The 13284-nt window shown below is 39.2% G+C and overlaps 3 protein-coding genes across 4 annotated transcripts in view; 1 reads left to right on the top strand and 2 right to left on the bottom strand.

The window, feature by feature from the left end:
* The first annotated feature begins 955 nt into the window (after positions 1-955).
* Positions 956-5130, top strand: fkbp3 (FKBP prolyl isomerase 3). The gene is made up of 7 exons (XM_062045011.1): positions 956-1110; positions 1334-1435; positions 1512-1613; positions 1697-1832; positions 4474-4541; positions 4626-4723; positions 4879-5130. The coding sequence occupies exons 1-7, from the start codon at positions 1006-1008 to the stop codon at positions 4931-4933; spliced, it is 666 nt and encodes a 221-aa protein (XP_061900995.1). The 5' UTR covers positions 956-1005; the 3' UTR covers positions 4934-5130.
* Positions 5131-7368: 2238 nt separating this feature from the next.
* On the bottom strand, positions 7369-8635 carry faua (FAU ubiquitin like and ribosomal protein S30 fusion a). Of its 2 annotated transcripts, none has more exons than XM_062045017.1 (5): positions 8552-8635; positions 8038-8119; positions 7809-7953; positions 7661-7716; positions 7369-7574 (listed from the first exon to the last, which is right to left on the bottom strand). In XM_062045017.1, exons 2-5 carry the CDS (start codon positions 8110-8112, stop codon positions 7449-7451), a joined length of 402 nt encoding a protein of 133 aa, XP_061901001.1. In that variant the 5' UTR covers positions 8113-8119; positions 8552-8635; the 3' UTR covers positions 7369-7448. The 2 variants fall into 2 exon arrangements, with proteins under 2 accessions (XP_061901001.1, XP_061901003.1); XM_062045019.1 differs by lacking the exon at positions 8552-8635 and adding an exon at positions 8430-8544.
* A 692-nt stretch (positions 8636-9327) lies between these two features.
* Positions 9328-13284, bottom strand: part of prpf39 (PRP39 pre-mRNA processing factor 39 homolog (yeast)) — an 18602-nt gene continuing 14645 nt past the window's right edge. The window contains exons 12-15 of the mRNA XM_062045002.1: positions 10245-10426; positions 10068-10151; positions 9878-9998; positions 9328-9801 (exon numbers count right to left, since the gene is read on the bottom strand). Coding sequence (XP_061900986.1) covers positions 9712-9801; positions 9878-9998; positions 10068-10151; positions 10245-10426 — 477 coding nt within the window. The 3' untranslated portion in view covers positions 9328-9711. The remainder of the gene's footprint in view (positions 9802-9877; positions 9999-10067; positions 10152-10244; positions 10427-13284) is intronic.

Here is a 13284-nt window from a genome sequence, read left to right as displayed (position 1 = left end):
TACACCCAATCTGCACTCTTAATGGGTACAGTGCTGGCCAAGAAACTCATTCTGGCAAAATGGAAGACACCAACTCCTCCATCCTTTCAAAATTGACTGCATGAACTTGTTTCAGTTATACATATGGAGAAACTGCAATACAGCGGACAATCCACTCAAAGAAAATGGGAGGACTCCTGGGGCCCTGTGATGAAATATCTTGACTGCAAAAGTCAATAGACTGGTTTGGTCAGATGGTTAATGTATAACTTATTGTTATTATTATTATGCCTGTTTTGATGCGAAGATAAATGTTATGTTGAATTTATTTTTTTAACATATTGTATATGTATTGTGTGCTCTTTTTCTTTTAAATTGTAATTTTACTGCCTTTTTTACATCATGGCCAGGGGACTACAGATGAAAACTACCCTTTGGGCTAATTACGGCTTTTTTAACCATAGTCATGTGTTTTATGAAATTACATTGTCCCCTTTGAAATCAACTAATCTAATGTATATATATATTTTTTGGTTATTATTATTTCAATTTATTTTCATTATGGATTTTCTTTAGTTCATGTAAGCTTCTCTCAATGGATGTGTGAATGTGTGTGTGAGTGGGGGGGATTGTTTTGTTTGGTTTTATTTGCTTTGTCTTGTGTGTTTTATTCTTCCTCTGTTAGTTATATGTTTTGGCTGGGGATATTTTTGGAAAATAATTAATACAATTATAAATAAAAGGGACAAAGCGGTAGGAAATGGATGGATGGACGGATGGATAAATTAAAAAAAAACAATGAGACTATTTAGCCACCAGATGGTAGCACATAAGAAAACAGGAAATACTTTACGATGGCGCTTTAAGTTTTTAAATATATTTAATTCTATTTATTTTTTATTTATCAACGAAGCCGTATATTTTATTGATGTTATTATACGTATAAGAATAAAATACAATCACAACATTGTGTATGTATTTTTTTCTTTTATATTAACGACTGAGGTCCCAGTCTGTCCACTCAAAATGGCGGAAGAGCCAGCACGCGAATGGAGCGATGACCAGCTCAAAAGTGACGATTTGCCCAAAAAAGACATCATAAAGTTCATTCAGGACAATGCAGCACATTCGGTATGTGTAGCACAGAATATTTAAACGTGTGGTTGTTCATGTTCAATGGTGCAGTGTGACGGCAATCTGCATCCATGTGCGTCAGCTTTAGCTTGACGCAGTGTAGCATCAGACGAGGCGGAAATTACGGCAGCGTTTTATGAATAAAGATGGCTGATTTGTTCATGTTCAACCCCCTGATTACGTAGAATGAACGCTAATAACATTATCCTCGTGTGTTTAGTTCCTCAACGAGCACAAACTGCTGGGGAATATCAAGAATGTGGCCAAAACGGCAAAGAAAGAGCAGCTCGTTGTCGCCTACAACGAGCTGTTTGTTAGCAAGGTAAGTGACGTCACAGCGACGCGGCATTTTAGTGCGAACAGCAAATAACGCATGAATAATGTGATTGTTTTGTTAGCGGTTTAAAAGCACCGAGCCAGTGGAAGAGGCGACAGAGCAGATGAAAGTCGTGAAAATGGACGACAAGCCCAAAGAGGTCAAAGCTGAAGTGGTGGACGAGGTAGCAGAGTTAACACTTCCGGGTTCGTAGTTGTGTATGTAAACAAACTAAAACACTGGGCTTCCTTATTTTGTCTGCCTAAGGGTCCACCCAAGTTCACTAAATCAGTGCTGAAGAAAGGCGACAAGACAAACTTTCCAAAGAAAGGAGAAAATGTCAGCTGCTGGTACACGGGAACGTTGGAGGACGGAACTGTATTTGACACCAATATTCCAGCAGGTAGAACACACCTGGCAACATGGAGGCTCTTTAGATACATGCATGTAAACACAGGCAAACACTCATAATGTGCAACAAAACTAATGTCAAGATGCTGGTCACATTTTAATAAATGTAAAATAATGTTAAAACAAGGCAGCGCGGCGATACAAGGGTTAGTGCATGTGCCTCACAATACGAAGGTCCTGGGTTCGATCACCGGGCTTGGGGTCTTTCTGTGTGGAGTTTGCATGTTCTCCCCGTGACTGTGTGGGTTCCCTCCGGGTACTCCGGCTTCCTCCCACCCAACATTTCAATATAAACATAAATAATTAAAACAAATCCAGGTTACACTTAGACTGAGACTTAGACAAACTTTATTGATCCACAAGGGAAATTGTTCCACACAGTAGCTCAGTTTCAAAGGATGGAAAGGGTAAGTAAGGATGGAAAGGATAATGCAGGTATTAAGTAGACTAAAAATGTACCATAGTAGCAATATAAAATATAACATCTATGTAATATTTACATATTATATATACAGTATATAATATATAGGAGACGGCGTGGCGCTGTTGGGAGAGTGGCCGTGCCAGCAACCTGAGGGTTCCTGGTTCGATCCCCACCTTCTACCACCCTATTCACGTCCGTTGTGTCCTGGAGCAAGACACTTCACCCTTGCTCCTGATGGGTCGTGGTTAGTGCCTTGCATGGCAGCTCCAGCCATCAGTGTGTGAATGGGTGAATGTGGAAATAGTATTTAGGGGCAGCACGGTGGAAGAGGGTTTAGTGCGTCTGCCTCCCAATACGAAGGTCCTGGTTTCGATCCTGCGCTCTGGATCTTTCTGTGTTTAGTTTGCATGTTCTCCCTGTGACTGTGTGGGTTCCCTCCTCCCACCTCCAAAGACATGCACCTGGGGATGGGTTGATTGGCAACACTAAATTGGCCCCAGTGTGTGAAGGTTGTCTGTCTATCTGTGTTGGCCCTGTGATGAGGTGGCAACTTGTCCAGGGTGTACCCCGCCTACCACCCGAATGCAGCTGAGTATGAATGAATGAATGAATGAAACTTTTATTAGTAGATTGCACTGTTCAGTACATATTCCGTACAATTGACCACTAAATGGTAACACCCGAATAAGTTTTTCAACTTGTTTAAGTCGGGGTCCACGTAAATCAATTCATGGTCATGAATAAGATAGGCTCCAGCACCCCCATAACACCCGAATAAGTTTTTCAACTTGTTTAAGTCGGGTCCACGTAAATCAATTCATGGTCATGAATAAGATAGGCTCCAGCACCCCCCGCGACTCCAAAAGGGACATGGATGGATGTTAAAACAAACACGTGATGTTTAGGGAAACACTCTAATATTCTTAGTTGACATAGTTAAGCTGACAAGTTAAGAACTAACGTAGTATAGAAACGGTTAAATTGAAATGGTAAATCAACTTTTCATTGTTTTTTAACGTTTGTAACTGCTTTACAAGTGTAAAAATTATCTAACCACTTGTTATTGTAAGTTTGAGACAATTTCAATTAAAATGTCTTAGACTTGTATTGATAAGGCTAGTTTGTATACACGCGCATGTTTTTTTAACCTTCGTAACTGTCTTACAAGTGTCCACATAAGTTAATCACTGCACAGCATAACTTATAAGCAATGGGGCGGCGTGGCTAAGATGGTAGAGCGGCCGTGCCAGCAACATGAGGGTTTCTAGTTCGAATCCAGCTTCTGCCATTCTAGTCCCAGCCGTTGTTCTTTGGCAAGACACTTAACCGGGTCGTGGTTAGCGCTTGCATGGCAGCTTCCGTCATCAGTGTATGAATGGGTGAATGTGGTGTATAATGTGAAGCACTTTGGGTATTGTGCAGGTATAGTAAAAAGCGCTATATAAATACAGACCCGTTACCATTTTAACAATAAAAAACTTTAACTTTGATTGCCAAGGCGGGTCAATTTTATACTTTATGTAGTTTTTAATATTCTTAACTTGTCAAGTGTACAAAGAAGCTAACTACTTGATACTTACACCTGAAGTAAATGGTCTGTATTTATATAATGCTTCACTATACCTAGAATTATACCCAGAACGCTTTTCATTATACGTCACATTCACACACTGATGGCGGAAGCTAACCCCGACCCACCAGGAGCAATCAAGAGTTGGTGTCTTGCTTAGGGACACTTCAACATGAGTTCTCCAGGCCGTCTTGTAACCGGAGGTTCAATCTTGGTTCTCTACCCATTAAGCCCAGTACTTGCTATTCACTTTAGTTGAAAAAGCAGACACATATGTAAGGTGTATTTTTAAGGTCTAAGTGTAAACATAAGTTAAGCAGTTTTAATGAGCAATAATTTTAATATTGTTGCTTACTTGTTTGATTTAGACATAATGTGCTGAGCAGAGCCACGTGAACCCCAGTACGTTCAATTTCCTGTTCTATGGTTATCTTTTTTTCCGCTTCGTTTCCACTGGTGCCCACTTGTGGTAGCATCCCAAAAAAGCAAAGTCTGTTGAGATTTGTTTGGCGTTGTGTTCAGCGTCAGAGGTTGTGTGCTACTTCTGATGGTTATCTTTTCCAAGTTTAGAATGACTAACGTCAGTAGAAGTGACTTCTAATGCATGATTGTTTTGTTTTGTGTTTGTCTCCTGTGCAGCAGCCAGAAAGAAGAAGCAAACAAAGCCGCTGAGCTTCAAAGTGGGCTTGGGCAGAGTCATCCGAGGAGTACGCCATCTTCTTTTTTTCCCCGTTTGTCTTTCTGTGTCCAAACTGGTGTGTGTGGTAACGGTAGACTTTTTGTTTCCTCAGTGGGATGAGGGTATTCTGACCATGAGCAAAGGCGAGACGGCCCGCTTGGAGATAGAACCCGAGTGGGCGTACGGGAAGAAGGGCCTGCCTGATTCCAAGTATCCTTTACTGTCATTGTGCCATCATGGCCACTACATTAGGTACCTCTAGCTTTAACACAATGCTATAACCACAATACAAAGTTAGTAGGTGTTTCAATAGCATGATTGTTGCATTATTGTGTTGTCTCCTCTTTAACTTGGACTTCTACCAGAATTCCGCCCAACGCCAAGCTGATCTTTGAGGTGGAGCTGGTGGCCGTGGATTAACGGATAAAATGTTGGTAAAAATTAAAAGTCACAGCACCTTTTGCAGTGTTTTTCTCCCGAGGTCTTACGATGATGTTGACTAGTTTACGTTTGTTCCTGACCTCCCAATGTTTTTACCTCCTTCCGGGACAGTAATGGGTCTTTTACTTTATTATGCATTGCACTATTTTGTTTGCATAAATATCTTTTTTACAGAACACACTGCTTTTCCTTTCACTCACACATTCATTGTAAAGAACGTTTGCATTTGAACACCGTGAGGATCAGGCGGTAGGTACGGTTCCAGTCCAGCAATTTATGGAGCGCAGCTTTGATTCCCATCAAGGTAACTTAACTAAATAAAAAGCTCATTCAGTGCTAAATCAAGTGGAAAAATTGACATAATTTTCCACTTTTCTATCATTGGTATCTCGGGTTAGCATGATATATTTTCTGTATGATTTGTTTTTTGACAAATTTTGGGCGTGACAAACTCGTTTGCTTACCTGCGTAATAGTGTCCAAAAAAATTAAAAATTACTGGTTGCTGACTCTTACCTTTTTATTGAAATTAACTGCAAAAAAAGCCACCATGAATTATTAGTCTATAACCTGTTAGTAGACAAAGTAAAGTGTTAATTCACGCTCAGAGAGCAAATATACACGAAATGGTACAAAAATAAAGAGGAAAACGATAATGCATACAACGGACAGGTTACACTCTGAATGATTAAGAATCCTGATCAGTAATTTCAAACAGCTGCACGCCGCCGCCGCCTGACAGCAGTGAAGAAATGGCATTTGACACAAAACTGGACTGCAGAATTAATGGAAAAAGGCAAACCATGCCATGCGTGAATAAGTTAGTTGCAAGTTCCAGTTCAACTGATGCCATGTTTGAACCCCAGATAGGTTACAACAGCAGTGTGTAGAAGGTAAGGAACACTGCTGAATACAAGAAAGTAACTAAATATAAAGGTGGTGCCAGCATCCCTCACAGCAAAACTGCCTTCTTTGACAATAAGTCTTCAGTCAAGGAAAAATATTGACTCAAAGGTAAATATTTGTCCTTTACATTCCTCATTTGTTGTGTGTTAAACCTTTATTCTCTAAAGTTATTTGTGGGTGTCCAGAACTAATTTAATGGATTTGAAAATTTTATTTTTTGTACAATTCAGGCTTTGTTGGACCTTTTTAAGAAAAACCAAGGTACTACTGGTTTTTATGTTCTAATGGTAAAAATATGTTGGCTTTTAAAGGGATTTTTTTTTTAATGTGTCCGTTTCCTGTAATTTGGGTAGCTTAACTAATGAGATTCCAGATAAAGCAGACATTTCAAATATTTTTGTAAAATGCAACACTAAATGTATATTATAAGCAGTGTTGGGTTGGTTACTGAAAACCAGTAACTAGTTACAGCTACTAGTTTATTTCAAAAGTAACTTACACCAAAAAGTAATGCGTTACTGTGAAAAGTAACTAGTTCTTTTTTTTTAAAGCTCCCATTAATGCCCATTTAGCCTTAATTTCAGTACTATTATTACACTGGAGAATAATACAATATGTTGATCAACTTGACATGCATTTGCATCACTGAACTCTGCCAAGCAATGTGGTCTACCTACAACACACAAAGACAAAGATATGTTTGAAAGGGCCAATTTATTTCAGGCCAGAACAAATTGACAAAACTATTAAATAGCTGCAACATAACATACATAAGTAACAAACAGCATAACATAGCTGTAAACCTGGCTTCACCTAAGGAAGGCACACGTGACATACACAAAGCCTAGCCAGGCAGATTTGAATTGTTTTGGGCAGTAGATGGGATCTTTGATCCAAGACACAACTTACATTTAACAAAAATGTTTTCTTTGTGCTCGACAAAAGAAAATAAGTGAGAATATCTCATACTTGCCAACCCTCCTGAATTTCAGTGCCTCTCCCAGGGACAACCATACTCCCGAATTTCCAGCCAGACTTAAAACACGCCCCCTCCAGGTCCGTGCGGACCTGAGTGAGGACAGCCTATCGTCACGTCCGCTTGGCCAACCAAAAAGTAACCACAGAACACTAGTGTTCTGTGTTTACTTTTTGGTTGGCCAACGGTTTACGTTGTATTACGCACCCCTTCCCCTCCCCACACACACACCCAGAGCGCGCCTCCGGCTTGTGACACAAGAGATTCAGAAGGACGACACTCCAGCGCTGCAATAAAACACTCAGATCTTCTGTTTCTAGCCGATACTACATAAAAAATAACGCAGTAACGCATCATGTAGTAACGTTAACTGAGTTACTGAATATAAAGAATAACGGGTTAGATTACTAGTTACCGCCAAAACTAACGGCGTTACAGTAACGCATTAGTCCCAACACTGATTATAAGTGACCTGTGTGTATTTCATATCATTTGACCAATAAAACATTAGAAAACACAGACAGAGGCTCAACTTGTCCCAAGTCAACATTTTATTGAACTTGGGGAAACATTTCAACTTGGATTGGTGGTGATAATTTTCAATGGGACACCTTTAGGAGTTGGCGTTGGGGCCCTTCTTCTTTCCAAAGGTGGGCACCACATTGACAAAGCGCCTGTTGTACTGGATGCGGCGCTTGGCACGGCCAGTCTTCTTTTTCTTCTTTTCCTGCTTGTCCACCTGAACAAAAACGGGGGTAAAACCGTGTTGAATTCTCATTAATTAAGACAAAACATAAGTCAGTAGGTGTACTAAATCATTCTCACTTTGGGGGTCTGTCCCCTGACTTTTCCGGCACGGGCCAAAGATCCATGGACTTTACCTATTCGACAGTTTAAGACAGAAACAACGGTATAATATTGCAACATGACATAAATATGTAGTGTTGATTGTAAAATTATAATCACAACTGACCTCCTAGAAGCCTGCCAGCTACCTCCAAGGTGCAGAGTTCGGAGACGCCACATGATGCCAGGGAAGCATCATCCTCCAGCGGGCAACCTGCAAGCAAAAGGACCTGATCCTCCACCAGGAGACCCTCTAGAGTCTGGACATGAGCCTACAAGAACAACATAACACGGTTAAAATGAGCCAAGTATGTACAGCCTCAGTGATGGTAAACAAGAAGGGGAAAGAGATGTACCTTGATCTGACCCACAGTCTCCTGTCCGCTCACCTCAAGGGTGTGAGTGTTCTGGGCACGCAAGAAGAGCTGCATTTTGAAGCTAAAACAACAATATTGGTTAGCTGGTTATGACGAATCTAGCTGGTGACGTTTCACTTTCCTATTTACTATTGTTGCGCGTAACGTAATTAAATCCCTAAAGATTCCATCCATTTTCTACCGCTTATTTCCACATTCAATAAAATATAAACTACACAGACAAACCTAAAGTCATATGTTGTAATTGTTCCAGGAATTTTAAAAAGTTTGAAGTAATGTGAGAAGTGGAGCTGAGCCCACGGTGAAGCTAATGCTAAGGTGGCCGCATGCCACACGCGGAAAAGAAAATGAACTCCGAAATCAAAACTTACCGCTATCGTGTTTAAGATTGCAGTGTGGCATTAAACGTCTTTTATGCACGTATTCAGTACATAATTGTAAGTAAATGGTCCGCTAAAATTGACTTTAACCGTTTGGTTCGCCTAGGCCTTACCTCGTTAGATGCTAGTCGTCAGACGCGCAGCATAGAAAGGGATGTTTGAGGGCCGGCAGTGCGCATGTGCCAAATTTACGTCAGAGGTTTCTGGAAGACGTATCCACGCCCACCCCTCTTGCCTGGTAGTTGTTTTTTTCATTGTATTTTTATTAAATATATATATATAAATATATAAATATATATATATATATATATATATATATATATATATATATATATATATATATATATATATATATATATATATATATATACACACATTTAAATCTATACATATATATATTTAAATCTATACATGTGAATAATATATACATATACGCACAACTGATATCGCATCATATAGCATTGTTTAAAATATAAGTTCAATGGCAGCCTTTTTGTCGTAGTCAACCTAGCCTGATGCAACAAGGCTAAATGGTAAATGGGTTGTACTTGTATAGCGCTTTTCTACCTTTTTAAGGAACTCAAAGCGCTTTGACACTTTCCACATTCACACACATTCACACACTGATGGCGTGAGCTGCCATGCAAGGCGCTAACCAGGACCCATGAGGATGGCAAACAAGTACTCTTCATAAAATAAAAAATAGTACAACTTAATTTGGATATTACAATATACTATCCATATTCTACCGCTAGCCATCCTTTAATAATTTTCATGGAGTAGGAACACATGACTGAAGTATTTTAGCGTTTATGGCAGCAGACTTGGATGAACGTGTGATGTACAACAAATGTCTATCACAATAAAAGAATGGAATGTAACAGGTGCATGAGGACAATCTCTTTATTATGAAATCAAGACAAAAAAAACCTCTTAATTTGGGGATTTTTTTTGAACAATTGTGAACAATTTAAAATTCTTAAACTTAAACGGAACCCACAGGGATGATGAAAACCTAAGCCTTCCAGTTGAGAAGAGGAGCAGAGGGGAGGAAGAAGTAAGCCTGTCTTTACAAACATGCATGTCAAATCCCAAAAAAGGTGCTACAATGTACATGTGGAATCAATATTAGCTCAATTCAACTAAACTTGACATCAGCGTTTGTTGTCTTTTAATTTAAAAAGCTAAGACACATTCGCCTTTCCACAGAGACCAAAGCAGAGCATTGAGGGACGCTTTGCTAGAGTCTTCAATGGAGGTCAGGGTGTATCCATCATGTGGGAGGAGGAGGGTAGTACTGGTTATACTGGGCATATTGGTTGTACTGCCCCCAGGAGTTTTGGTTCCAAGCACCATACTGTTGCTAAAAAGACAATGCAAAAACATTAATATGTAAAAGCCACTAAAATATTGTCATTTAAAAAAGGATGAAAACCCACCTGGTACCAGTTGTAATTGTATGCCGAGCTGTTGGTCATGTCCGTTGCTGCGGCGGCTGCAGCTGCAGCGGCCGCCTCATCATCGTCCACGCGCTGACGTTTGGCGTCAGGTTCCTGAGAACTGTGACACAAATTCCACAGTTAGCATTGGGATGTGTGGTCTGAGCCTTGTTAAAAAAAATTCATCTACCTGTCATAACCATTCTCCGCCTTCGCTTTGGACGACTCCACTTCTTTTTGTAAGTGCTGGTGTTCATTGTATGCGGCCACCAGCCTGGAATTTGTGGCAAAGACAAAAGTGAGACCCACCTCCAATATCAAAGGTAATGTAAGGAAAAATGTATTGCATCGTTTGCTACAAACTCACGAGTTGATGTCGGTGCCGAAGTCTTCCAAGAACTCTACTTTGCGCTGTGCGAAGAGGAGGCGTGCCTCCGCCTCCATGGGGCTCTTCAGGGCGCTGTCAAAGCAGGCCAAGATGTTGGCTTCATTCTGCGTCACATCCTCGTACTCCAGCTCCAGCAAGTTGAGGTAGAGCCTTGGACTTGTCTGAAAAAAAGTGTTTTTCGCAACATGTAGTTAGATGAAATTGAATGGAGTGAGGCTAAAACTCTCTGCTACATCACAGTTCATATAAGCTATCTTCCAAATGACACATCCAACTTAAAACAATTAGATTAAACATTAATTACAGGTGTTACATTGCATGGCGGTGTAACAATATCAATTAAATATTAAAATGTAGTTCCTACTATTGGCTTTGATATAAATCCTTTAGTTTTTGCCCTTTTAAGTTTTTCCGCTGTCCAGGGAATTATGGTGCTTTCCATTAACCTCAAAAGTTGAAAGTCAAATCAGGGAATGACGTCACTGGGTGTTCCAGTTACGAGGTCGGAAATCAAGATGGCCACATCCACAAGTGCTATTCTTGCGCTTGTCTTATCTGATTATTAACAACTTGTGAAGAAATACACACTTTTTCTGCAACCTTTAAACCTATTAGATGAAGAGGACACAAAAACGCTATTGCTAGCGATGCAGAACGAATAAAGCACATGAAAAAATGCAATTTACACTACACCAACATTACCATTTCTAAATGTCCAACAATATAACGTATACGGCTGATTTAGTGCAACAAAAACTAGCCAGACGTGCTAATACCAGATATTACAGAGGCTTTTATTATTGTTAACACTCGGAACAGCCATCTTTGAAGCCAACCCGAGGGTGATAAGGACTCTCCAATTTTCCAAGTAGGAAATCCAACCTCGCCCCCGGGGCGTGCATGTTGAAATTTCCGATGAGTAAACTCGCAAAAGCTGACTTCCCAACACACCTGGCTGCACCATTATTTCCTCAATTTGTACACCACAAAAAAAACAAAAGATTTTGTGATAATATAAAGTATCAATCTAATAACTGTTATATCAACCATATACTGATTCTGAATTAACATTACTGTCGATATTTGTATCGATCTACCCACCTCTGTTTACATTTAAGAGCTCTAGGATAGTATATCCTCCTGTTATCTAGTGTAGCATGTTTCGCTGTTCCTCGTCTTACGGTCATAAATGTACTTGTGCCGCCATGGAGGCGAAGGTTGCTGACTTAGAAGCACCTTTGCACTGTGGCGCCACTAGCAAGCACGCTACATTGCGTGGAGGACGTGGTCGTTTTCTTGTTGCTGTGAAATTTGCGGGACACATGGCTGTACAGTGCGAGCATTTCACTCGCATATGCGCCAAGTAGAAAAAATTGAAAGGGGGTACTCGTGCGAGAACGGATTTCAACTCTTTCGTTCGCATTTTGATCCTGAAATAAATACATACAAAGTAATCAAATTAGAGCAAGATTTTCGCGTATCTGTATACAAATGAACAAGTGATGTCTTGAGTTTTTGTTAAACATTAGAAATTACATGATGACATCACATTCACACCCCACCTCGACACTGCACGATTATTCATTATGAATAATCGTGCAATCTCATATAGAACACTATTTTTATATGTATAGACAAAATGTGCAGTTACGTCCACGCCATCAGGTGCAATATTTTTTTTTTTTTTTTTTATAAAACTTGGTTAAAAGCTTTCAGTTTAAGTACTTATAGAAAATGTTGAGCACTTTTATATACATGATAGCACATGACATCCCTAATCCCACCACATTGCTAAATCAATGTTTCCAGTTGTGACAGCTCATTTAAAAAGCTGCTGGAAATAATCAACTCATTATGAGCTTCCCAGTCACAACTACTCAGTACAAAAAGCACTGACAAATATACACAGTCTGAAAATGTTTAGCTGCACTGTCACCTGCCATAAAGCATCTCTGAAGAAGTTGACAGGTTGGTGTTCCTGGCTAAAATCTTTGAGGGAACAACGATATGTGTATGTCTTCTAAAAAGGTTTACCTAAAACAGGGGTGCTCACACTTTTTCTGCAGGCGAGCTACTTTTCAATTGATCAAGTCGCGGGGATCTACCTCATTCATATATATAATTTATAATTTATTTATTTATGAAATATATGTTTTTGTTAACAAGTTAAAGGTGTTTAATGATAATGCAAGCATGTTTAACACATATAGTTAATATTGTTAACAAGTTAAAGGTGTTTAAAGATAATACAAGCATGTTTAACACATATTGTTAACAAGTTAAAGGTGTTTAAAGATAATGCAAGCATGTTTAACACATATAGTTAATATTGTTAACAATTTAAAGGTGTTTAAAGATAATGCAAGCATGTTTAACACATATAGTTAATATTGTTAACAAATTAAAGGTGTTTAATGATAATACAAGTATGTTTAACACAGTTAATATTGTTAACAAGTTAAAGGTGTTTAATGATAATAGAACAAGTTAAAGGTGTTTAATGATAATACAAGTAAGTTTAACACATAGTTAGTATTATTAACAAGTTAAAGGTGTTTAAAGATAATGCAAACATGTTTAACACATATAGTTAATATTGTTAACAAGTTAAAGGTGTTTAAAGATAACACAAGCATGTTTAACACATATAGTTATTATTAACAAGTTAAAGGTGTTTAAAGATAATGCAAGCATGTTTAACACATAGATTCCTTTCTTTCATGAAGACAAGAATATAAGTTGGTGTATTACCTGATTCTGATGACTTGCATTGATAGGAATCAGACAGTGGTGCTGATAACGTCCGCATTTTCAAATGGAGGAGAAAAAAAGTCCTTTCTGTCCAATACCACATGAAAGTGGTTGGTTTTTGGCATCTTATTTATCCAGCTTCCGTACTCCTTTGTATACACTTTACAAGAAATACATTGGCGGCAAACTCCGTAGCTTGTTAGCTTGTGCACGCCATCTTTCTGAGACTCTTATTTTGTTAGCGCAGGCAGGATGAAGCAGAGCTTTT

Source organism: Entelurus aequoreus, linkage group LG04, assembly GCF_033978785.1.
Source record: "Entelurus aequoreus isolate RoL-2023_Sb linkage group LG04, RoL_Eaeq_v1.1, whole genome shotgun sequence".
NCBI lineage: Eukaryota > Metazoa > Chordata > Actinopteri > Syngnathiformes > Syngnathidae > Entelurus > Entelurus aequoreus.
Note: the sequence above shows the minus strand (reverse complement) of the source record. Positions and strands in the feature narration are given on the sequence as shown.

Bases quoted from the DNA above. Each gene is read 5' to 3' on its own strand.
- fkbp3 (XM_062045011.1), top strand. From the start codon at position 1,006: ATGGCGGAAGAGCCAGCACGCGAATGGAGCGATGACCAGCTCAAAAGT. The intron at 1,111-1,333 runs GTATGTGTAGCA...TCGTGTGTTTAG, and splicing joins AGGACAATGCAGCACATTCG to TTCCTCAACGAGCACAAACT. The intron at 4,724-4,878 runs GTATCCTTTACT...GACTTCTACCAG, and splicing joins AAGGGCCTGCCTGATTCCAA to AATTCCGCCCAACGCCAAGC.
- faua (XM_062045017.1), bottom strand. From the start codon at position 8,112: ATGCAGCTCTTCTTGCGTGCCCAGAACACTCACACCCTTGAGGTGAGC. The intron at 7,717-7,808 runs GTCAGTTGTGAT...ACTGTCGAATAG, and splicing joins AGCTGGCAGGCTTCTAGGAG to GTAAAGTCCATGGATCTTTG. The intron at 7,575-7,660 runs GTGAGAATGATT...GTTTTTGTTCAG, and splicing joins TCAGGGGACAGACCCCCAAA to GTGGACAAGCAGGAAAAGAA.